The sequence below is a fragment of the Nematostella vectensis genome, chromosome 4 (genome assembly GCF_932526225.1).
Source record: "Nematostella vectensis chromosome 4, jaNemVect1.1, whole genome shotgun sequence".
Lineage (NCBI taxonomy): Eukaryota > Metazoa > Cnidaria > Anthozoa > Actiniaria > Edwardsiidae > Nematostella > Nematostella vectensis.
In genome coordinates this window covers 17,554,709-17,579,688 of record NC_064037.1, presented here as the reverse complement: position 1 = coordinate 17,579,688, position 24,980 = coordinate 17,554,709, and the positions used below count along the sequence as shown (strand labels likewise).

General features: G+C 41.4%; 1 protein-coding gene across 8 annotated transcripts; it reads left to right on the top strand.

The window, feature by feature from the left end:
* Positions 1-1,130: 1,130 nt before the first annotated feature.
* Positions 1,131-23,980, top strand: LOC5511354 (probable ATP-dependent RNA helicase DDX43). 8 transcript variants are annotated; one of them, XM_048725916.1, is made up of 20 exons: positions 1,131-1,793; positions 3,090-3,145; positions 3,557-3,708; positions 3,776-3,843; positions 7,700-7,781; positions 11,132-11,235; positions 11,824-11,879; positions 12,025-12,078; positions 14,732-14,796; positions 15,785-15,895; positions 16,595-16,736; positions 17,134-17,234; positions 17,816-17,903; positions 18,011-18,070; positions 18,396-18,463; positions 19,175-19,243; positions 19,933-20,040; positions 21,154-21,228; positions 22,345-22,529; positions 22,813-23,980. In XM_048725916.1, exons 1-20 carry the CDS (start codon positions 1,301-1,303, stop codon positions 23,022-23,024), a joined length of 2,349 nt encoding a protein of 782 aa, XP_048581873.1. In that variant the 5' UTR covers positions 1,131-1,300; the 3' UTR covers positions 23,025-23,980. The 8 variants fall into 8 exon arrangements, with proteins under 8 accessions (XP_048581873.1, XP_048581875.1, XP_048581878.1 ...); XM_048725918.1 differs by lacking the exon at positions 1,131-1,793 and adding an exon at positions 1,807-1,846; XM_048725921.1 differs by lacking the exon at positions 1,131-1,793 and adding an exon at positions 2,073-2,112.
* Positions 23,981-24,980: the final 1,000 nt, after the last annotated feature.

Below are 24,980 nucleotides of genomic sequence, written 5' to 3'. Positions count from 1 at the left end.
GTACTGGGGGAGGGGTGGGTTGGATCTTCGTAAAACAATAAACTGTGTTCTCGTCCTATCGTCCCGTATAACTAGCAATTATACTTAATGGGGTCCAGCCTCCCGCACTTTGTTGTTAGCCGCATCCCACCCACTCCTTTCCCTTCTCCGAGAGGGCTGGGGCAAGCGCCCCTTACACTAGCCCCAGCTCTCTAGCGCGGCCATTCAACAAGTTAAAATAAACGAGCTCGCGTATTTTCGGATAGAAAACTGCTCTGTTACTCAACATATCCGCCAGTTTCGAAACTTTCATATCAAGACGGAAAAGATAACCTATACGCTAAATATTATATAGGTGCATGTCAAAGCGTTTTCCAGCATCAAATAATAAGTCTTTATTCACTCGATAAAAATACATATCTATTGTAAAAAGATAAATAGAGGTAAAAAAAACGCGCGGCAGTCAGCCTGCGTAGCAAGCGTTTCTGTGCAGTTTCAAGCGAAGAATATTGCCGCGCTTGCCCAATTTTTCGCGCTGCCATATTCCTCGCTCGCTTTCTATTCCAGCTGAAACTCCACAGAAACGCAGGCTAGCAAGTCAGATGTGACCTGCACGCGTTATCTCAGACAAAAGGCTTTGTTTTCTCTTCGGTACTTCAGGGCCGTAGCAGGGGTTGGGTTTTCACAAATTATAAGGAAATGACCAGTCGGGGCGTGACTGTGCCCCCAAATATTTTAATGTTTCTGTATTGTGACCCCCCTCCCCAATCTTACGTGGCCTGCTACGGCACTGTACTTTGTTCTCTTCTTTAATATCAATAATCAACCCTACCACCTACGACTTTGAATTCTAGCTTGAAATTGTTTTGGGAAACAAACAATACCGACGGATGATGGATAAAATAATGTCTTCACTGCAATTTGCTCGTGCCGCCTCCATAACTTGCGCGCGAAAAATAGCCTGATCCAGGGAAACGCGGTGACACATGATTCAGCCCCAGTTTAGCTTTACTGTTGTGCGGCCGGTGTGCGTTTTGTCAAGAAACGAACAAACGACCAAAAGAAGAATATCTCCTCATCACGAACCCCCCCGGGCCTGCAACAGCGCATGCCATTAAATGTTTACTGGGGACCCTGTGTCATCGTTTGCAGATGTAACCTCGCCTTTGTTCGCACAACGTTACAAGATGGCGGCAAAGTGATCGACGGTCAACACCGAACTTGCGTCCCCCAAACAGGAGCCACGTGTATCCCCCAGCGGAGTGCCTAAGAACAGCATCGTGTTCTCTTACTTTACCACCACCCTTCTTTCAACAAGACCATGGAAGATTGGGATGACGAGAGCTCTCAAATTCAGCCTAACGATGAGCGAGGTTCATGGCAGAACGCTGAGAAGAAGAAACCCGCCGGGTTTGGCCGAGGGCGCTCTAAACGCGGCTATGTGAACGGCAACTACGAGGCCAGGCGGCCCGGCGAAAGGAGTTATGGTACCAGGTCTGTACAGAACTTTGGCAATCAACGACAGGGTGGATTTCAAAGAAGTGAGGATGCAATGGCTGAGAACTGGCGCGAGCGGGACCACGGCCAAGGGGGGTCCCGCCGTAATGAGAGCTCCCATGGGGGGTACAGAGGGGGCAGGAATCAAGGAGGGTTTGGTGGTAGCTGTGATGAAAGGTCATATAGAGATGGGACTAGGGTAAGCTGTGATGATGGTGGATTTGGCTCAAGGGGGAATAAGGGTGCTGGAAGGTGGAAAAGCAGCAGATTTACAGAGATAGTAAACGTGAACCCAGACCGAGTCAGAACTGTCATAGGTGAGTGCTATATCTAAGATATTTCACTATGCATATTTTCCTCACTGTCATAGGTAAGTGCTATATTTAAGATATTTCACTATGCATATTTTCCTCACTGTCATAGGTGAGTGCTATATCTAAAATATTTCACTATGCATATTTTCCTCACTGTCATAGGTGAGTGCTATATCTAAGATATTTCACTATGCATATTTTCCTCACTGTCATAGGTGAGTGCTATATTTAAGATATTTCACTATGCATATTTTCCTCACTGTCATAGGTTGAGTGCTATATCTAAAATATTTCACTATGCATATTTTCCTCACTGTCATAGGTTGAGTGCTATATCTAAAATATTTCACTATGCATATTTTCCTCACTCTCATAGGTGAGTGCTATATTAAAGATATTTCACTATGCATATTTTCCCCACTCTCATAGGTGAGTGCTATATTTCAAATATTTCACTATGCATATTTTCCTCACTGTCATAGGTTGAGTGCTATATCTAAAATATTTCAATTTGCATATTTTCCTCACTGTCATAGGTGAGTGCTATATCTAAAATATTTCAATTTGCATATTTTCCTCACTGTCATAGGTGAGTGCTATATCTAAAATATTTCAATTTGCATATTTTCCTCACTGTCATAGGTGAGTGCTATATCTAAAATATTTCACTATGCATATTTTCCTCACTGTCATAGGTTGAGTGCTATATCTAAAATATTTCAATTTGCATATTTTCCTCACTGTCATAGGTGAGTGCTATATTAAAGATATTTCACTATGCATATTTTCCTCACTGTCATAGGTGAGTGCTATATCTAAAATATTTCACTATGCATATTTTCCTCACTGTCATAGGTTGAGTGCTATATCTAAAATATTTCACTATGCATATTTTCCTCACTGTCATAGGTGAGTGCTATATCTAAAATATTTCAATTTGCATATTTTCCTCACTGTCATAGGTGAGTGCTATATCTAAAATATTTCAATTTGCATATTTTCCTCACTGTCATAGGTGAGTGCTATATCTAAAATATTTCAATTTGCATATTTTCCTCACTGTCATAGGTGAGTGCTATATCTAAAATATTTCAATTTGCATATTTTCCTCACTGTCATAGGTGAGTGCTATATTTGAATATTTCACTATGCATATTTTTTTCTCACTGTGGATGTTTTTAAGGAATTTATGAAGTAAGCAGTAACTGTTATATCTGTAATGTAAGTTTTTTTCCTTTTTCTTATGTGCCTAATTCCCATCTGGACCTCTCTAGAATGTTATGTTTTTGCTGTACACAGGGCGAGGTGGCTCTACAATAAAAGAGATACAGGAGACTTCTGGAGCACACGTCAGGGTTTGTTTGTTACCATGTTATTTGTACCCCTTGCATCTGGGATTTGGTGATAAACACCTAATTTTGTGTCGCATAAGTCTCATCAGAATTTAAAAAGTCACATTTGATGTTTGCTCTTATTTGGTAGCTACTTAACGCAATTCTTCTCATTGGTATTATGTTAAATGAGCTTATTTGAAAAGAAAATCCCATCATGTCCACTCAAGGAATTCGCATGAATGACAGAGAACTATGAAGTTGTATACGTCAATATAGTTATGCTGGATATCTAATCCTATGCAGCACTGGATTGGCTAAAATATTATAGAAGCATGCCTTGGAGACAGTTCATGTGGAGATCAGAATAAATGTAACAGAAATTAATACTGTGACCACCCAGAAATATGCTTATTGTTTTGTGCTATTGAACAGGTTAAGAAAGAGGAGGGGTCATTCTTTGAGACGCCTGTTGAAATCACTGCAGATACTGAGGAATCTGTGCAGAAAGCAGTAAAGATGATTCAAGATCTTGATGAGCATGGCCACATGACCACAACAAACCAAAACTCACATGCACAACCAGAGTAAGACCTTTGTTCTGATTGACATAATTACTGGTAATCATATCTTAATGCATTCTTTGGCTGGCAGAAAGCCAAGAATTTCCTTTGCAGAGATTCATGCTGGACGTGAAGAGGCAGAAAGGAGAAAGTGGGCAGGTATGTGATAAAAGGGGATAATCAGACGTATGGACAAACATACAGCACATGTGGGCAGGTATGTGATACTAAGGGGATAATCAGACGTATGGACAAACATACAGCACATGTGGGCAGGTATGTGGTACTAAGGGGATAATCAGACGTATGGAAAGACATACAGCACATGTGGTCAGGTATGTGATACTAAGGGGATAATCAGACGTATGGAAAGACATACAGCACAAGTGGGCAGGTATGTGATAAAAGGGGATAATCAGACGTATGGGAAGACATACAGCACATGTGGTCAGGTATGTGGTACTAAGGGGATAATCAGATGTATGGAAAGACATACAGCACATGTGGGCAGGTATGTGGTACTAAGGGGATAATCAGACGTATGGAAAGACATACAGCACATGTGGGCAGGTATGTGGTACTAAGGGGATAATCAGACGTATGGACAAACATACAGCACATGTGGGCAGGTATGTGATACTAAGGGGATAATCAGACGTATGGACAAACATACAGCACATGTGGGCAGGTATGTGGTACTAAGGGGATAATCAGACGTATGGAAAGACATACAGCACATGTGGTCAGGTATGTGATACTAAGGGGATAATCAGACGTATGGAAAGACATACAGCACAAGTGGGCAGGTATGTGATAAAAGGGGATAATCAGACGTATGGGAAGACATACAGCACATGTGGTCAGGTATGTGGTACTAAGGGGATAATCAGATGTATGGAAAGACATACAGCACATGTGGGCAGGTATGTGGTACTAAGGGGATAATCAGACGTATGGAAAGACATACAGCACATGTGGGCAGGTATGTGGTACTAGGGGATAATCAGACGTATGGACAAACATACAGCACATGTGGGCAGGTATGTGATACTAAGGGGATAATCAGACGTAAGGAAAGACATACAGCACATGTGGGCAGGTATGTGATACTAAGGGGATAATCAGACGTATGGAAAGACATACAGCACATGTGGGCAGGTATGTGATACTAAGGGATAATCAGACGTAAGGAAAGACATACAGCACATGTGGGCAGGTATGTGATACTAAGGGGATAATCAGACGTATGGACAAACATACAGCACATGTGGGCAGGTATGTGATACTAAGGGGATAATCAGACGTATGGAAAGACATACAGCACATGTGGGCAGGTATGTGATACTAAGGGATAATCAGACGTAAGGAAAGACATACAGCACATGTGGGCAGGTATGTGATACTAAGGGGATAATCAGACGTATGGACAAACATACAGCACATGTGGGCAGGTATGTGATACTAAGGGGATAATCAGACGTATGGAAAGACATACAGCACATGTGGGCAGGTATGTGATACTAAGGGGATAATCAGACGTATGGAAAGACATACAGCACATGTGGGCAGGTATGTGATACTAGGGGATAATCAGACGTATGGACAAACATACAGCACATGTGGGCAGGTATGTGGTACTAAGGGGATAATCAGACGTATGGACAAACATACAGCACATGTGGGCAGGTATGTGGTACTAAGGGGATAATCAGACGTATGGAAAGACATACAGCACATGTGGGCAGGTATGTGGTACTAAGGGGATAATCAGACGTATGGAAAGACATACAGCACATGTGGGCAGGTATGTGGTACTAAGGGGATAATCAGACGTATGGAAAGACATACAGCACATGTGGTCAGGTATGTGATACTAAGGGGATAATCAGACGTATGGACAAACATACAGCACATTTGGGCAGGTATGTGGTACTAAGGGGATAATCAGACGTATGGAAAGACATACAGCACATGTGGTCAGGTATGTGGTACTAAGGGGATAATCAGACGTATGGAAAGACATACAGCACATGTGGGCAGGTATGTGATAAAAGGGGATAATCAGACGTATGGAAAGACATACAGCACATGTGGGCAGGTATGTGATACTAGGGGATAATCAGACGTATGGACAAACATACAGCACATGTGGGCAGGTATGTGATAAAAGGGGATAATCAGACGTATGGAAAGACATACAGCACATGTGGGCAGGTATGTGGTACTAAGGGGATAATCAGACGTATGGAAAGACATACAGCACATGTGGTCAGGTATGTGGTACTAAGGGGATAATCAGACGTATGGAAAGACATACAGCACATGTGGTCAGGTATGTGATACTAAGGGGATAATCAGACGTATGGACAAACATACAGCACATTTGGGCAGGTATGTGGTACTAAGGGGATAATCAGACGTATGGAAAGACATACAGCACATGTGGTCAGGTATGTGGTACTAAGGGGATAATCAGACGTATGGAAAGACATACAGCACATGTGGGCAGGTATGTGATAAAAGGGGATAATCAGACGTATGGAAAGACATACAGCACATGTGGGCAGGTATGTGATACTAGGGGATAATCAGACGTATGGACAAACATACAGCACATGTGGGCAGGTATGTGATAAAAGGGGATAATCAGACGTATGGAAAGACATACAGCACATGTGGGCAGGTATGTGATACTAGGGGATAATCAGACGTATGGAAAGACATACAGCACATGTGGTCAGGTATGTGATACTAGGGGATAATCAGACGTATGGAAAGACATACAGCGCATGTGGGCAGGTATGTGATACTAAGGGGATAATCAGACGTATGGACAAACATACAGCACATGTGGGCAGGTATGTGATACTAAGGGGATAATCAGACGTATGGAAAGACATACAGCACATGTGGGCAGGTATGTGGTACTAAGGGGATAATCAGACGTATGGAAAGACATACAGCACATGTGGTCAGGTATGTGATACTAGGGGATAATCAGACGTATGGAAAGACATACAGCACATGTGGGCAGGTATGTGATACTAAGGGGATAATCAGACGTATGGACAAACATACAGCACATGTGGGCAGGTATGTGATACTAAGGGGATAATCAGACGTATGGAAAGACATACAGCACATGTGGGCAGGTATGTGGTACTAAGGGGATAATCAGACGTATGGAAAGACATACAGCACATGTGGTCAGGTATGTGATACTAGGGGATAATCAGACGTATGGAAAGACATACAGCACATGTGGGCAGGTATGTGGTACTAGCGGATAATCAGACCTATGGAAAGACATACAGCACATGTGGTCAGGTATGTGATACTAGCGGATAATCAGACGTATGGAAAGACATACAGCACATGTGGTCAGGTATGTGGTACTAAGGGGATAATCAGACGTATGGAAAGACATACAGCACATGTGGTCAGGTATGTGATACTAGCGGATAATCAGACGTATGGAAAGACATACAGCACATGTGGTCAGGTATGTGATACTAAGGGGATAATCAGACGTATGGACAAACATACAGCACATTTGGGCAGGTATGTGGTACTAAGGGGATAATCAGACGTATGGAAAGACATACAGCACATGTGGTCAGGTATGTGGTACTAGCGGATAATCAGACGTATGGAAAGACATACAGCACATGTGGTCAGGTATGTGATACTAAGGGGATAATCAGACGTATGGACAAACATACAGCACATTTGGGCAGGTATGTGGTACTAAGGGGATAATCAGACGTATGGAAAGACATACAGCACATGTGGGCAGGTATGTGGTACTAGCGGATAATCAGACGTATGGAAAGACATACAGCACATGTGGGGCAGGTATGTGATAAAAGGGGATAATCAGACGTATGGAAAGACATACAGCACATGTGGGGCAGGTATGTGGTACTAAGGAGATAATCAGAAAGCAAAATAAAGGACATACATACTAGTTCCAGGTTGACTGCTAATTTTCTAATTTTACATCTTTTACTTAAAGGTCTTCCAACAATCAAGAAGCATTTTTACTTTGAAGTAGATTCCGTAAAGAATAAAGACCCAAGCGATGTGGAACAATTCAGGTTAATAATGATAATGATATTGTATTATACAGGCATGTATATCTTATGTCAGTTGTTGGAGAAATGAAGCATTATGTAATATTGTCATATACCAATAGGCTACAACACTTTCTATCTTATTTTATTTGTCATATACCAATGGGCTACCAACACCTTCTATCTTATTCTATTTGTCATATACCAATTGGCTACAACACCTATCTTATTCTATTTGTCATATACCAATTGGCTACCAACACCTTCTATCTTATTCTATTTGTCATATACCAATGGGCTACCAACACCTTCTATCTTATTCTATTTGTCATATACCAGTGTACTACCAACACCTTCTATCTTATTCTATTTGTCATATACCAATAGGCTACCAACACCTTCTATCTTATTCTATTTGTCATATACCAATGGGCTACCAACACCTTCTATCTTATTCTATTTGTCATATACCAGTGTACTACCAACACCTTCTATCTTATTCTATTTGTCATATACCAATAGGCTACAACACTTTCTATCTTATTCTATTTGTCATATACCAATTGGCTACCAACACCTTCTATCTTATTCCATTTGTCATATACCAATGGGCTACCAACACCTATCTTATTCTATTTGTCATATACCAATGGGCTACCAACACCTTCTATCTTATTCTATTTGTCATATACCAATGGGCTACCAACACCTTCTATCTTATTCTATTTGTCATATACCAATGGGCTACCAACACCTTCTATCTTATTCTATTTGTCATATACCAATTGGCTACAACACCTATCTTATTCTTTTTGTCATATACCAATTGGCTGGAACACGTTCTATCTTATTCTATTTGTCATATACCAATTGGCTAGAACACGTTCTATCTTATTCTATTTGTCATATACCAATTGGCTACCAACAACATCTATCTTATTCTATTTGTCATATACCAATGAACTACAACACCTTCTATCTTATTCTATTTGTCATATACCAATGGGCTACCAACACCTTCTATCTTATTCTATTTGTCATATACCAATTGGCTACCAACACCTTCTATCTTATTCTATTTGTCTTTTACCAATGAACTACAACACCTTCTATCTTATTCTATTTGTCATATACCAATGGGCTATCAACACCTTTTATCTTATTCTATTTGTCATATACCAATAGGCTACAACACCTTCTATCTTATTCTATTTGTCATATACCAATTGGCTACCAACACCTTCTATCTTATTCTATTTGTCATATACCAATGGGCTACCAACACCTTCTGTTGTTTATTCCATTTGTCATATACCAATGGGCTACCAACACCTTCTATCTTATTCTATTTGTCATATACCAATGAACTACAACACCTTCTATCTTATTCTATTTGTCATATACCAATGAACTACAACACCTTCTATCTTATTCTATTTGTCATATACCAGTGTACTACCAACACCTTCTATCTTATTCCATTTGTCATATACCAATGTACTACCAACACCTTCTATCTTATTCCATTTGTCATATACCAATAGGCTACCAACACCTTCTATCTTATTCTATTTGTCATATACCAATGTACTACCAACACCTTCTATCTTATTCTATTTGTCATATACCAATTGGCTACCAACACCTTCTGTTGTTTATTTCATTTGTCATATACCAGTGTACTACCAACACCTTCTATCTTATTCTATTTGTCATATACCAATGTACTACCAACACCTTCTATCTTATTCCATTTGTCATATACTAGTGTACTACCAACACCTTCTATCTTATTCCATTTGTCATATACCAATTGGCTACCAACACCTTCTGTTGTTTATTTCATTTGTCATATACCAGTGTACTACCAACACCTTCTATCTTATTCTATTTGTCATATACCAATGTACTACCAACACCTTCTATCTTATTCCATTTGTCATATACCAGTGTACTACCAACACCTTCTATCTTATTCCATTTGTCATATACCAATGGGCTACCAACACCTTCTATCTTATTCCATTTGTCATATACCAGTGTACTACCAACACCTTCTATCTTATTCTATTTGTCATATACCAATGGGCTACAACACCTTCTATCTTATTCCATTTGTCATATACCAATGTACTACCAACACCTTCTATCTTATTCTATTTGTCATATACCAATTGGCTACCAACACCTTCTATCTTATTCTATTTGTCATATACCAATGTACTACCAACACCTTCTATCTTATTCTATTTGTCATATACCAATGGGCTACCAACACCTTCTATCTTATTCTATTTGTCATATACCAATGTACTACCAACACCTTCTATCTTATTCTATTTGTCATATACCAATTGGCTACCAACACCTTCTATCTTATTCTATTTGTCATATACCAGTGTACTACCAACACCTTCTATCTTATTCTATTTGTCATATACCAATGTACTACCAACACCTTCTATCTTATTCCATTTGTCATATACTAGTGTACTACCAACACCTTCTATCTTATTCCATTTGTCATATACCAATGGGCTACCAACACCTTCTATCTTATTCCATTTGTCATATACCAGTGTACTACCAACACCTTCTATCTTATTCCATTTGTCATATACCAATGAACTACAACACCTTCTATCTTATTCTATTTGTCATATACTAGTGTACTACCAACACCTTCTATCTTATTCTATTTGTCATATACCAGTGTACTACCAACACCTTCTATCTTATTCTATTTGTCATATACCAATGAACTACAACACCTTCTATCTTATTCCATTTGTCATATACCAGTGTACTACCAACACCTTCTATCTTATTCCATTTGTCATATACCAATGGGCTACAACACCTTCTATCTTATTCTATTTGTCATATACCAGTGTACTACCAACACCTTCTATCTTATTCTATTTGTCATATACCAATGGGCTACCAACACCTTCTATCTTATTCTATTTGTCATATACCAGTGTACTACCAACACCTTCTATCTTATTCTATTTGTCATATACCAATGGGCTACCAACACCTTCTATCTTATTCTATTTGTCATATACCAGTGTACTACCAACACCTTCTATCTTATTCTATTTGTCATATACCAGTGTACTACCAACACCTTCTATCTTATTCTATTTGTCATATACCAGTGTACTACCAACACCTTCTATCTTATTCTATTTGTCATATACTAGTGTACTACCAACACCTTCTATCTTATTCTATTTGTCATATACCAGTGTACTACCAACACCTTCTATCTTATTCTATTTGTCATATACCAGTGTACTACCAACACCTTCTGTTGGTTTAATTAAGTGTTTCAGCAGATTGTCAGTACAGCTTCCACACTCTGTCTTTAGGCAAGCTAGTAACAACATCATGGTAGAGAACTATGGGGAGACTGTACAAGAACGAGCCATCCCCAACCCTGTCACAAAGTTTGAGGAGGCATTTGAACAGTACCGTAAGTACTACATACACGCCATGCAAAAAAGCCATGTAAATTAAGAAACTAGCTAGAGAAATATATTTGCGTATAGAGCCTTTGATTTTCTTATTTACTCTCTTTTCTACAACCAGAAAAGAGAAAGTTGATCGAATTTCATGCACATGTTGTCTAGCTTGCAGTGTTTGTCAGAACTAGATGATTTCCAAATTGTCTAAGAATAAGGGTGATGGGTTACAATTTGTTTTGGATAAAGAGTTTACAGTATCTTTAATTCCCTTTATTAATGAATCTTTGCTTTATCAGATGATATCAAAATAACACTCTTTAAAATCAAATTTCAAATATATACACAAGTCTAGATGAGGCAGTATTTGTACTTTTGAATAAAAATATCAATCTGCGCAATGTTTTTTTTTTGTAAATTCCCAATAGCAATAGCATTGAATACTCTGTTGACCTTTCCCTATACATAATTTGCATGTGCGCGTGTGTGTTAGCACTACAGTAGCCCTATGTATTTGTGGATATCAATATCCATGTTATTTGCTAGCATCTTATCTTTCTATCATCTGCTATGCATCTTATCATTCCATTTTTGATCAGCTGAAATTCTGGAAGAGATCAAGAAAGCAGGATTTGTCAAACCATCACCCATTCAGGTAAGCTTCAGATTCTCGCATCTTTTTAATGATGCCAAGCATTTGGTCATTGGGCATACTTTACAATAATATTAGTATCCTATGAGATCCTATTCTATGAGATTCTACAAGGAACTCTTGTCCACAAATCATCCTGTTCTTGCAGTGTCAAGCATGGCCTGTCGTCATGTCTGGAATGGACTTGATTGGAATTGCACAGGTATGTAGATTAGGGGTGTAAATTGTTGTCATGTCTGGAATGGACTTGATTGGAATTGCACAGGTATGTGGATTAGGGATGTAAATTGTCGTCATGTCTGGAATGGACTTGATTGGAATTGCACAGGTGTGTAGATTAGGGGTGTAAATTGTCGTCATGTCTGGAATGGACTTGATTGGAATTGCACAGGTATGTGGATTAGGGATGTAAATTGTCGTCATGTCTGGAATGGACTTGATTGGAATTGCAAAGGTATGTAGATTAGGGGTGTAAATTGTTGTCATGTCTGGAATGGACTTGATTGTGATTGCACAGGTATGTAGATTAGGGATGTAAATTGTTGTCATGTCTGGAATGGACTTGATTGGAATTGCACAGGTATGTGGATTAGGGATGTAAATTGTCGTCATGTCTGGAATGGACTTGATTGTAATTGCACAGGTATGTAGATTAGGGGTGTAAATTGTTGTGGTCATGTCTGGAATGGACTTGATTGTAATTGCACAGGTATGTAGATTAGGGATGTAAATTGTTGTCATGTCTGGAATGGACTTGATTGTAATTGCACCGGTATGTAGATTAGGGGTGTAAATTGTCGTCGTGTCTGGAATGGACTTGATTGTAATTGCACAGGTATGTAGATTAGGGGTGTAAATTGTCGTCATGTCTGGAATGGACTTGATTGTAATTGCACAGGTATGTAGATTAGGGATGTAAATTGTTGTCATGTCTGGAATGGACTTGATTGTAATTGCACAGGTATGTAGATTAGGGATGTAAATTGTTGTCATGTCTGGAATGGACTTGATTGTAATTGCACAGGTATGTGGATTAGGGATGTAAATTGTCGTCATGTTGGGAATGGACTTGATTGGAATTGCACAGGTATGTAGATTAGGGGTGTAAATTGTTGTCATGTCTGGAATGGACTTGATTGTAATTGCACAGGTGTGTAGATAAGGGGTGTAAATTGTTTTCATGTCTGGAATGGACTTGATTGTAATTGTACAGGTATGTAGATTAGGGATGTAAATTGTTGTCATGTCTGGAATGAACTGGATTGGAATTGCACAGGTATGTAGATTAGGGGTGTAAATTGTCGTCATGTCTGTAATGGACTTGATTGGAATTGCACAGGTATGTAGATTAGGGGTGTAAATTGTTATCATGTCTAGAATGAACTGGATTGGAATTGCAAAGGTATGTAGATTAGGGGTGTAAATTGTTGTCATGTCTGGAATGGACTTGATTGTAATTGCACAGGTATGTAGATTAGGGATGTAAATTGTTGTCATGTCTGGAATGGACTTGATTGTAATTGCACAGGTATGTAGATTAGGGGTGTAAATTGTTGTCATGTCTGGAATGGACTTGATTGGAATTGCACAGGTATGTAGATTAGGGGTGTAAATTGTTGTGGTCATGTCTGGAATGAACTGGATTGGAATTGCACAGGTGTGTAGATTAGGGGTGTAAATTGTTGTCATGTCTGGAATGGACTTGATTTGAATTGCACAGGTATGTGGATTAGGGATGTAAATTGTCGTCATTTTGGGAATGGACTTGATTGTAATTGCACAGGTATGTAGATTAGGGGTGTAAATTGTTGTCATGTCTGGAATGGACTTGATTGTAATTGCACAGGTATGTAGATTAGGGGTGTAAATTGTTGTCATGTCTGGAATGGACTTGATTGTAATTGCACAGGTATGTAGATTAGGGGTGTAAATTGTTGTCATGTCTGGAATGGACTTGATTGTAATTGCACAGGTGTGTAGATAAGGGGTGTAAATTGTTTTCATGTCTGGAATGGACTTGATTGTAATTGTACAGGTATGTAGATTAGGGATGTAAATTGTTGTCATGTCTGGAATGAACTGGATTGGAATTGCACAGGTATGTAGATTAGGGGTGTAAATTGTCGTCATGTCTGTAATGGACTTGATTGGAATTGCACAGGTATGTAGATTAGGGGTGTAAATTGTTATCATGTCTAGAATGAACTGGATTGGAATTGCAAAGGTATGTAGATTAGGGGTGTAAATTGTTGTCATGTCTGGAATGGACTTGATTGTAATTGCACAGGTATGTAGATTAGGGATGTAAATTGTTGTCATGTCTGGAATGGACTTGATTGTAATTGCACAGGTATGTAGATTAGGGGTGTAAATTGTTGTCATGTCTGGAATGGACTTGATTGGAATTGCACAGGTATGTGGATTAGGGATGTAAATTGTCGTCATGTCTGGAATGAACTGGATTGGAATTGCACAGGTGTGTAGATTAGGGGTGTAAATTGTTGTCATGTCTGGAATGGACTTGATTTGAATTGCACAGGTATGTGGATTAGGGATGTAAATTGTCGTCATTTTGGGAATGGACTTGATTGTAATTGCACAGGTATGTAGATTAGGGGTGTAAATTGTTGTCATGTCTGGAATGGACTTGATTGTAATTGCACAGGTATGTAGATTAGGGGTGTAAATTGTTGTCATGTCTGGAATGGACTTGATTGTAATTGCACAGGTATGTAGATTAGGGGTGTAAATTAACGTCATGTCTAATTGCACATGTATATACAGTAGATTAGGGGTGTGAATGAAAAAAGTCTTAGGAGTTCTGTTTTATTGATTTCTTGTGTTATGTTTTGTAGACTGGCACTGGAAAGACCCTTGCGTTCCTCCTCCCTGCCTTCCTGCACATCGATGGACAGGAGCTGTAGGTCTACCAAAATACAGTTATTATTTTTAAAGCTTAGATTTCAATGATAATATGTCACTCGTTATTATCTAGCAACACTAAAAAAACACTAAAATATTGTTGAAAAAGTACAAATAAACAGCATTTTTATATAATGCTTATACTGTTATAACAACCATTTTTCTCCACCCTTTTTGGTGTTGTTTTGTTCGGTTGCACGAATTTTGCTAAGACAAAATCGACCCAAAAAAAACACAATCCCACCAAAAAAACTTAAGCCTCAAAGCCGTACATTCAAGACTTTGGCCTGATATTTCTCCGTACAGGCCTCATGCTCTGTTGATAAGTAGTTATTATTTCCTCATCCTATTGTCCCTTCTTTGACTGTTTTTTTGTTTGCTTTTGTTTTCGTATCAAATGGTATATCCCTTTTTGCTCTTTTTAAATGGTGTATTTTTCTAGTGTTTGTACAAGCGCTTGCATCCCCTGTTTGTGGCCTGCACAAATAAGATATATTATTATCATACCTTGTGCTCACTATGGCCACTCTGGTTGGCTAAGAGTGTGTGTCACACACTCTTATTAATCTTATTAATGAATAATCAGCTAGCAGATGCATCTTGGGCATGAAGATTCGATTGTGAGAACTTGTAATTTTGTTTTCGAGAAAGTGTGTTTTACTGATTCAATGGAAAATAAAATCATTATTAAATTCTGGTTTTGTGATATCTGTATAGACAATGTCTCGCCAAGTGATATCAGTCTCGGCTTTCTCATTCCACGTGTATCAACCTTGATATTTCTGGATATCTTTAAACCTCATCCAATAATTGTTTATTATTATCCAAGACACAGAGAGACCATGAAATATTGTTACACGGTATTTCATGATGTTCAGTGATATAGTGATCTAAAATGTCTAATAATACAGCTGTATATAATTAGTTACCGAGACCTTTTTATGTAATCATTATAAAAAATCAAGCACAGTATTCTGTCTTTCCAGAGCACGAGAGAAGAGAGGCGGCCCATCCGTACTGGTCCTTTCACCTACTCGTGAGCTGGCCTTGCAGATTGAACAGGAAGTGAAGAAATACCATTACAGAGGAATCCGAAGGTATTACATTCACACAACTCCCTGTTACATTAAAGCATGGAAAACTGGTGTCCATTGCTATCTCAAACTGACTTCCACTAGTTTGCCAACGAGCATTTTTAGTCATTTCTTGAATTCCTTGGAGATTGTTTTGTGCTTATTGTCATGTTTTGCCCCGTGTTATTTGAGTTTTATGCCATGTTTTTTGTATGGTACTTCATCTTACAGAATGTGCAATTTTTTTCATGACAAAGGGGTGTATGTATGTTAATCGGTTGAACTTTTTGTGCCATGCTTTTAATGGCTGGCTGCCAAAGTTTCTGTTCCATTTCTGCCATGTTCCTGTACCATTTCTGCCATGTTTCTGCACCATTTCTGATATGTTTCTGCACCATTTCTGATATGTTTCTGTTCCATTTCTGCCATGTCCCTGTATCATTTCTGCCATGTTTCCGTGCCATTTTTGCCATGTTTCTGCACCATTTCTGATGTTTCTGTACCATTTCTGCCATGCTTCTGTACCATTTCTGCCATGTTTCTTTGTCATTTCTGCCATGTTTCTGTACCATTTCTGCCATGTTTCTGTACTATTTCTGCCATGTTTCTGTGTAATTTTTGCCATGTTTATGTACATTTCTGCCATGTTTAAGTACCATTTCTGCCATGTTTCTGTACCATATATGCAGTTATTAAGCTAAGATGATTTTGTTATTATTCCAGTGTATGTATATATGGTGGAGGAAGCAGGAAGGATCAGATTGGTGTGGTGGAGAAAGGTGTTGAGATCGTCATAGCTACTCCTGGTAGATTGAATGACCTGTTAATGCATGACATCCTGTCCGTGCGAAGTGTAACATACCTGGTTAGTATGTCTGGTCACAACATATGTAGTATTGTCTGCTCTTGCTATTAAAATACCCACGTGACGGTCATATAGCAGCTGTCATAACAGCCTGTTCCCGCAGGGGCTCAAGGGTATTTTGGCTGTATTGATGTTTATATTTTGCCATTCATCATCTGTTATTGTAATGTAGCTACTTGCCTCAAATAGGGGTGTTTGTAGGGGAAAGTTGTGTTTGTGTGCAGCAACTTGTGTTACATACTGTATATGAGTGTACTGATGAAGACCACTTCTCTTCACTTTTCATTCACTCACAGTAACTAGCATTTTTTTATGGAGTTTTGGTTTCCAAAAGCCGTGAAGTCTGCAATAGATGTGGTGTGGTGTGTTGACATTGATCAATCGCTTGTGGTTGTAGGTACTGGACGAGGCTGATAGAATGCTGGACATGGGGTTTGAACCAGAAATAAAAAAGATCTTGCTGGACATCAGACCTGATCGACAGACTGTCATGACTAGGTGAGTACTGGTACTCAACTAAATCTGTGTCCTTGGCGTCATTTCTCAGAAGGTCAACTAATTACCAGACACATTTCTGATACTTTTCAGTTGTTTACGGGCTCCAGTAAATTAAATTAAAGTTTTGAAAGTTAATCAATAGATTGACTAAATAATTGTTGAATTTCAATACAAAATCTCGATCTTTAAATAACTGCCAAACCAAACATTGCTTTATCATAGGCACTTTTTGATCAAAGACAAAGGAATAGTACTTTTATAAAGTCTCGATTTGTTATTAAACGAAAACAGGAAAAGTAAGCTCATAAAATGATGTTAGCCTTGATTGGTTCCCTTGGAATTGGAATGGTTTCCTCTGTTATGAAAGTTCAATGCGACCAACACTTGAAAATGGCGATATTTCAGCAGCAAAAAAAGCAGCTGTTGGGCTAATACAAGATGAATAATTGATCTATAATACAGCCAGAAATATTGGGGGAAATATTTAATGCTTGCGAAGCACCATATAAGGGGATCAGCTGAAAGGACTGGTGACTAGCTGGTACTTGCTGGTCTCTAATGTTTATAATGTTTTGTCCTAGTGCCACCTGGCCACCTGGTGTACAACGTATGGCGGACCAGTACATGACAGATCCTGTCAGGGTGTTTGTAGGGTGTCTGGACCTGAATGTAAGTGTCACCTTAACTTGAGTAAATTGTGCCTAAAGCAATTCATACATACATTATGCTTGTAACACCACAAGTTCAAGTTACTGATTGGAAATGTTGACTTCAAGGCGTGTGAGAATGTCACTCAGCTAGTGGAAGAGGTGGACGGGAGCTTGAAGAAAGAAAGGGTAATCTTGATTTACAATATATTATGTCTGTTTTGTAAAACTCCTGCAAAATTGCCCATGCTATAGAGGAATGTTATAAAATGATATTATTTTGTAGAAGCTACTGTAATTTCCACGCATAATGCCTTAATATAAAGCTACACAACCTTGTATACTAAAATAAAAGAAATGCCCCAAAAGTTTACATGGGTAAAGACATTGAAGACCACATTTTCATATGGTATTTTGTCCCTGAAAAGTATATTGACCCAGTATACCCAGGGGATCACCAGGGTATGAAACCCTCCTTCACCTTGACCATGGCCACCTGTTTTGTCTTTTTAAGGTGATAGAGTTCATTGAAGGGATGGCTCCAGGAGAAAAAGTTCTTATCTTTGTTGGCAAAAAAGTCCTGTAAGTAGCGATGAACCCAGTGTGCATAGGAATGCAACAAGCAAATGCTGTGGTACTTGTTTATAGAGATGTATCAGCTGAATGTGTGTTCATGACAACCACACACACAAAAAAAACACTGTCTTGGTGATGTGATACATATTTACAATGAAAACCTCATTCTTAGAAAATTGTTTTCATGATTGTGAAATTGAATTATAATTGTGGATTTTGCTATAACACCATACATACCCCCTAGCTACCCCTGCAAAGGGTGCATCTCGGTGCATCTTACATTATCTCTCTTGCCAGCCATACATATTCCCTCTCTACCCCTGCAAAGGGTGCATCTCGGTGCATCTTACATTATCTCTCTTGCCAGCCATACATATCCCCTCCCTACCCCTGCAAAGGGTGCATCTCGGTGCATCTTACATTATCTCTCTTGCCAGCCATACATATCCCCTCCCTACCCCTGCAAAGGGTGCATCTCGGTGCATCTTACATTATTTATCTTGCCAGCCATACATATCCCCTCCCTACCCCTGCAAAGGGTGCATCTCGGTGCATCTTACATTGTCTCTCTTGCCAGCCATACATATCCCCTCCCTACCCCTGCAAAGGGTGCATCTCGGTGCATCTTACATTATTTATCTTGCCAGCCATACATATCCCATCCCTACCCATGCAAAGGGTGCATCTCGGTGCATCTTACATTATCTCTCTTGCCAGTGCCGACGATCTGTCCAGTGATCTGATGCTTCATGGGATAGATGGGGTTCAGTGTATCCATGGTGACAGGTGAGACGCCTAGTGGTCTGTGAATGTTTGATTTGGACAAGCCTCAGGACCTTTGACCACGGTTTGAACCCTACTACTACCCTACTATGTTTGGACCATACTAACAATAATGATGGATGTTTCGCACATGTTTAAGCGAGTCTCAGTTTACCAAAACGTGGCTAAGGCTCCGTAATCAGTAAATAAATTCACGTCTCAACCACAATTCTCTGATAGTTATATCACTTTTTGCATGGATTTAGCTTTCAAGTGGCAATGTTGTCTGATATTACGATATAATGGTGTATGTTGTTTAAGATTTGTGTGTTGTCTGAGGCGTGTTGCCTGAGGTTAGTGCGTGTTATATGAGGTAAGTGCGTGTTGTCTGAGGTAGGTGCGTGTTGTCTGAGGTAGGTGCGTGTTGCCTGAGGTTAGTGCGTGTTGCCTGAGGTTAGTGCGTGTTGCCTGAGGTTAGTGCGTGTTATATGAGGTAAGTGCGTGTTGTCTGAGGTAAGTGCGTGTTGTCTGAGGTAGGTGCGTGTTGCCTGAGGTTAGTGCGTGTTGTCTGAGGTTATTGCGTGTTGCCTGAGGTAAATGCGTGTTGTCTGAGGTAAATGCGTGTTATCTGAGGTAAATGTGTGTTACCTAAGGTAAATGCGTGTTGCCCGAGGTAAATGCGTGTTGCCCGAGGTGTGACTTGTTTCACACAGGGAGCAGTACGATCGTGAGCAGGCCCTGGATGACTTCAAGACAGGCCTGGCACGCATCCTGATTGCTACTGACGTGGCGTCACGTGGTTTAGATATCAAGGATATCACGTGAGTAGTTTTGCCGGCATCCTGAGGCTCTGACCGTGTTACGTCAGACGTGGCAGGCATTCAACTGTTACCGACGTGGCGTCACGTGGTCTTGATACTTTCGCGTTTTGCTGTTCATATTTTGTGCGTACACTTCTTGAACGGACGTGGATGCCTTTGAAACAAGCTTTAAGCCTTAAACCAAAACACGAAGAACAGACAACAATTGCTTGATATTTTTATGATCACTGTATGTATTTATACAATATTCTTAACAGTTCTGTTTTTCCTTGATATTCGAAAAATAAATATAATGGAATCAACTACAATGAGTGCATACATTTTAGCTTCGGTTTCTACCTGTGTAAGCAGGGCCGCCGCTTTTTCACGTGTTTGCTTTTCTTCCTCGAATCAGGCGAAAAGATTTGTAATATGCTAAATATATTTCAAAAGCCCCAAAGATTAGTTAGACGTCTGTTGCCATTTCCGATGCAGTCGAAGGATTTTTAGTTCCATATAGCGAAACGAAATGATCCTTCCCTTTGCCAAAGCGAAAACACTGCTCGGTTATCCGTCTGCATTCAAATGTCGAAAGCAAAACCATTTAGATAAAATTCAAGATTTTGAATAAGCTTTTTGAAAATATCCTACTTAAGCTTTGATTAAACTGCCTTAAAACGCGTTTTTATTATATTCTATTCGTCTCTCCCCTTCACTAGACAAAAACGTTATTGGTTTCAACCGCTTTCAGAGAGGGGAGCTTCATATGCACAGATATCTAGCACAGTTATCGAATTTGTGAGAATATTAGGTTTAGGTTTTTCGATAATGGCGCCTGTTAGAATTCCCATTCAAAGCGTTTGCAGTACAGTTGGATGACGTCATACACCTCACGGCCAATCAGAATTGTTTTCCGAACAGACTTTAAGGTTTGGCTGCGATTTCCTTTCTAACATTTACTCATCTGAATCCCCTCATCGCTAGTATTAGGGACTTAAAGATAAGAAAAATCGTGTGTGTGCCATCGTCCTCTCTCTGCCCTAGTGCGGCATGGCGGTTTCAATGCTATCACGCTTTTTGAGAAACACGAGAAAGAACAACTTTCTAATTGACACAAACTTTCTTTTTATTCAGCTACGTCATCAACTACGATTTCCCTCGCCACATTGAAGACTACGTGCATAGAGTGGGCCGCACTGGACGGGCCGGGTAGGATTGCACTGGGGGGGGGGGTAGGATTGCACTGGGGGGGGTAGGATTGCACTGGGGGAGGGGGGGGGTAGGATTGCACTGGGGGGGGTAGGATTGCTCTGGGGGGGGGGCCGGGTAGGATTGCACTGGGGGGGGGGGGTAGGATTGCACTGGGGGGGGGGGGGTAGGATTGCACTGGGGGGGCCGGGTAGGATTGCACTGGGGGGGGGGGGGTAGGATTGCACTGGGGGGGGGGGGGTAGGATTGCACTGGGGGGCCGGGTAGGATTGCACTGGGGGGCCGGGTAGGATTGCACTGGGGGGGCCGGGTAGGATTGCACTGGGGGGCCGGGTAGGATTGCACTGGGGGGGCCGGGTAGGATTGCACTGGGGGGGGCCGGGTAGGATTGCACTGGGGGGCCGGGTAGGATTGCACTGGGGGGGGGGGCGGGTAGGATTGCACTGGGGGACCGGGTAGGATTGCACTGGGGGGCCGGGTAGGATTGCACTGGACGGGCCGGGTAGGATTGCACTGGTGGGGCCGGGTAGGATTGCACTGGGGGGGGGGTAGGATTGCACTGGGGGGTAGGATTGCACTGGGGGTCCGGGTAGGATTGCACTGTGGGGGGGGCTAGGATTGCACTGGGGGGGCCGGTTAGGATTGCACTGGGGGGGGAGGTAGGATTGCACTGGGGGGCCGGGTAGGATTGCACTGGGGGGGGGGCTAGGATTGCACTGGGGGGCCGGGTAGGATTGCACTGGGGGGCCGGGTAGGATTGCACTGGACGGGCCGGGTAGGATTGCACTGGGGGGCCGGGTAGGATTGCACTGGGGGGGGGGTAGGATTGCACTGGGGGGGGGGGGTAGGATTGCACTGTGGGGGCCAGGTAGGATTGCACTGGGGGGGGGGGGTAAGAATGCACAGGGGAAGTAAGATTGCAATGGATGGGTTGGGTAAGATTTCTTTTTAATAGAATATACTTTAGAATAACCAATAATGCAATCTACTGCTATCGGGTGACCATTCAGTGCCGACTGCTCTGTTTCTCTAGCCGTAGCAGTGTGTATCACTGTGTGAACGTGCAAATAGCTGCTATCTAACACAAACTCTCTCTCTCTCTTTCTGTTTCTCTAGCCGTAGCGGTACGTCCCTAACGTTTATCAGCCGAGAGGACTGGCGATCTGCGCACAAGCTGATCAAGATCATGGTTCAGGCAAACCAGGAGGTACCCGACTTTCTCCATGACATGGCCAAGAGATATGAGGACTTCCGCGAGCGCATGAGCGCAGAGCGCGGCGACCGAGGCGACCGAGTCGAAGGTAGAGGATTTTTCGCCTGCAAGTATGCACACACCTCTCACTCACAATAAATTTTTCGCTGTCTGTAATCAACGCCCTTCCTACCATAAGCAACAGCCCCTAAAATGCGCCCTTTTGTTGTCTGTACACGCCCTTCCTAGCATAAGCCACGGCCCCTCAAATAAGGCCCTTTCGCTGTCTGTAAACAACGCCCTTCCTAGCAAAAGCAACGTTCCCTCGAATGCGCCCTTTAGCTATCTGTATACGCCCTTCCTAGCATAAGTCATGTCCCCTTTATCTGCAGGTGATGGTTGCTACAAGTGCGGCAAATATGGTCACTTTGCGCGCGAATGCCCCGACGCGGGGGGTAGCGGCAGAGGTAGGGGTGGTCGAGGAGGAAGGCGTGGCGGCTACGACCACTCCTACGGGACGGGCTCATATGACGAGTTCGAGTCGTTTGACAACAGCGGGAGGCGAGGCAGAAAGAAGGATTTCATGTACGCCATGATGTCATGAGTGTCACGCGATTGTGTGACGCCGTAAAGAACGCCTTGACATCGTGAGCTAGGTCCGTCAGGCTACTGTCACGCCACTATGTGGCGCTACACGCAGACTGCAAGACGTCACGTGGTTGTGTGAACCTGTGGGTCACACGCGGGCTGCAAGACGTCACGTGGTTGTGTGAACCTGTGGGTTACATGCGGGCTGCAAGACCTCACGTGGTTGCGTGTAGGTCACGCTTGAACAGCATGGCATTTGTGTAATGTTGTGACGTAACGCAGCGTTCATACCATGGGACACTGTTATTGTTAAGAAAATTCAAGTGGATGGAGAAATAATTGTACGTTTTGAAGAGTAAATATTGATTAAATTTAAAGTCATTTAACCCAGACTGGCTGTGCGGCGCTGTAACAAAGTCTGTATGGATTTCATACGCCGTCAAGCTCACACTGGATAACAGCCATGCGCGAAAACCGCTGGATGAAGGAAAAGCTGGCTCAACACAGGGAATTGCAGTCGCGCTGGTTTTGACATTCTTGTATAGCTTTATTATATTAGAAAATACACAAGCCCGAGTTAGGGATCGGGTCATAGTATCGGAAATTTACTGTTTTGCATCACATGCCCGGAGCTTGCTGTAATCCAAACCTGGCAGCCACAGAATATAACGTTTATTCCAAATCTCTGCAGATTTGCCCTCATCCAAATCACGTTCAACTCATAAAGGTGATTCAACCAATAAGTGACATGATAGCAACTACTTTATAGATAAAAACTTGACCACAATATTCGTGTAATGGTATTTGCGCCTGTTTCACTGCTTCAGTGTATGGGTAACTCTGGGTAGCGTAATGGAAGCTCATTGACATATTTAATTTCCCTAAAGCACTTGCCCTACAAAGACGTTAGATATCACATGTTTTCAAGGATATTAGATGCTTCATATGTTAATAAAACTGATAATTCTGTAATCTTCATCTGCGTGATGCTGGCCTACTTATCTACTGCACATGGCCACCTGTGCTTTTTTTAGCCTGAGGGTACCATAATTGCTGCCCCCCCCCCCCCCCCCGGAATACGGACAACCCTAGAATAAGCCCCAAAATAACGCTTGAGCTCCTCTCCAAAATCACCTGGGCCGGTCTCGACCCCTAATATTTGGAAGATGTTCGCGTTTGAACTGGCCCCTGTTGTCGCTGATATATACAACCCTAGCAGGAGGGATCCCCACCCGATAAGGTCTGCATTACGCCCTCCCGCCTCTAGAGTATAAGGCGACCCCAACCCCCCCTTTAAAGTATAGGTCGACCCCCTCCCGTCTCTAAAGTATAAGTCGACCCCCTCCTGCCTCTAGAGAATTTGAATGGCTTATAATTCTACATTTATTGGATTCACATAAATGTAAAAGTCTTTACACGGTACCAATAAAGTAATCTGTCTGTATAAGTCGACCCCCCCCTCGCCTCTAAAGTATTAGTCGACCCCCTCCCGCCTCTAGAGTATAAGTCGACCCCCCTCTAGAGTATGATTCTACCCCCCTCTAGAGTATGATTCTACCCCCCTCTAGAGTATAAGGGGTGTATCCCATTGCAACTGTTGACGTGCCTGGTCTGCACTTACACGCCTTCTCCGTTGGATTACAACCTTAGAAGGACGAACCTAATTTGTGTTGTGTTGTTTGTTTTTTTGTTTTTTTCATCTGGGCCGTTCTTTGTTATCTATCCGAACCTGAACTACGACACTGTTACGAGCTAAAAATATGGGAAGCTTTGAGGGCCAGATCCAGACAAGATTTCGGTGGAAAATACATATCTTACTTAGCCCTATGGATCCCCCTTTACGTAATCTCCTTTTCTCAAGGACTAGACATTCCACAGACTTCCCAATTCCACCCGACGTGCTGCAGCTAAAGGAACAGTTTCTAAATGTTTGACTGTCATGCTGCGTGCTATCAGTTCCTGTGATTTAGTC

What these genes read in the sequence shown, in the direction of transcription:
- LOC5511354 (XM_048725916.1), top strand. Translation starts at nt 1,301, where the DNA reads ATGGAAGATTGGGATGACGAGAGCTCTCAAATTCAGCCTAACGATGAG. An exon ending in CCGAGTCAGAACTGTCATAG is followed by an intron (nt 1,794 to 3,089) that starts GTGAGTGCTATA and finishes TGCTGTACACAG; the next exon opens with GGCGAGGTGGCTCTACAATA. An exon ending in CTTCTGGAGCACACGTCAGG is followed by an intron (nt 3,146 to 3,556) that starts GTTTGTTTGTTA and finishes GCTATTGAACAG; the next exon opens with GTTAAGAAAGAGGAGGGGTC.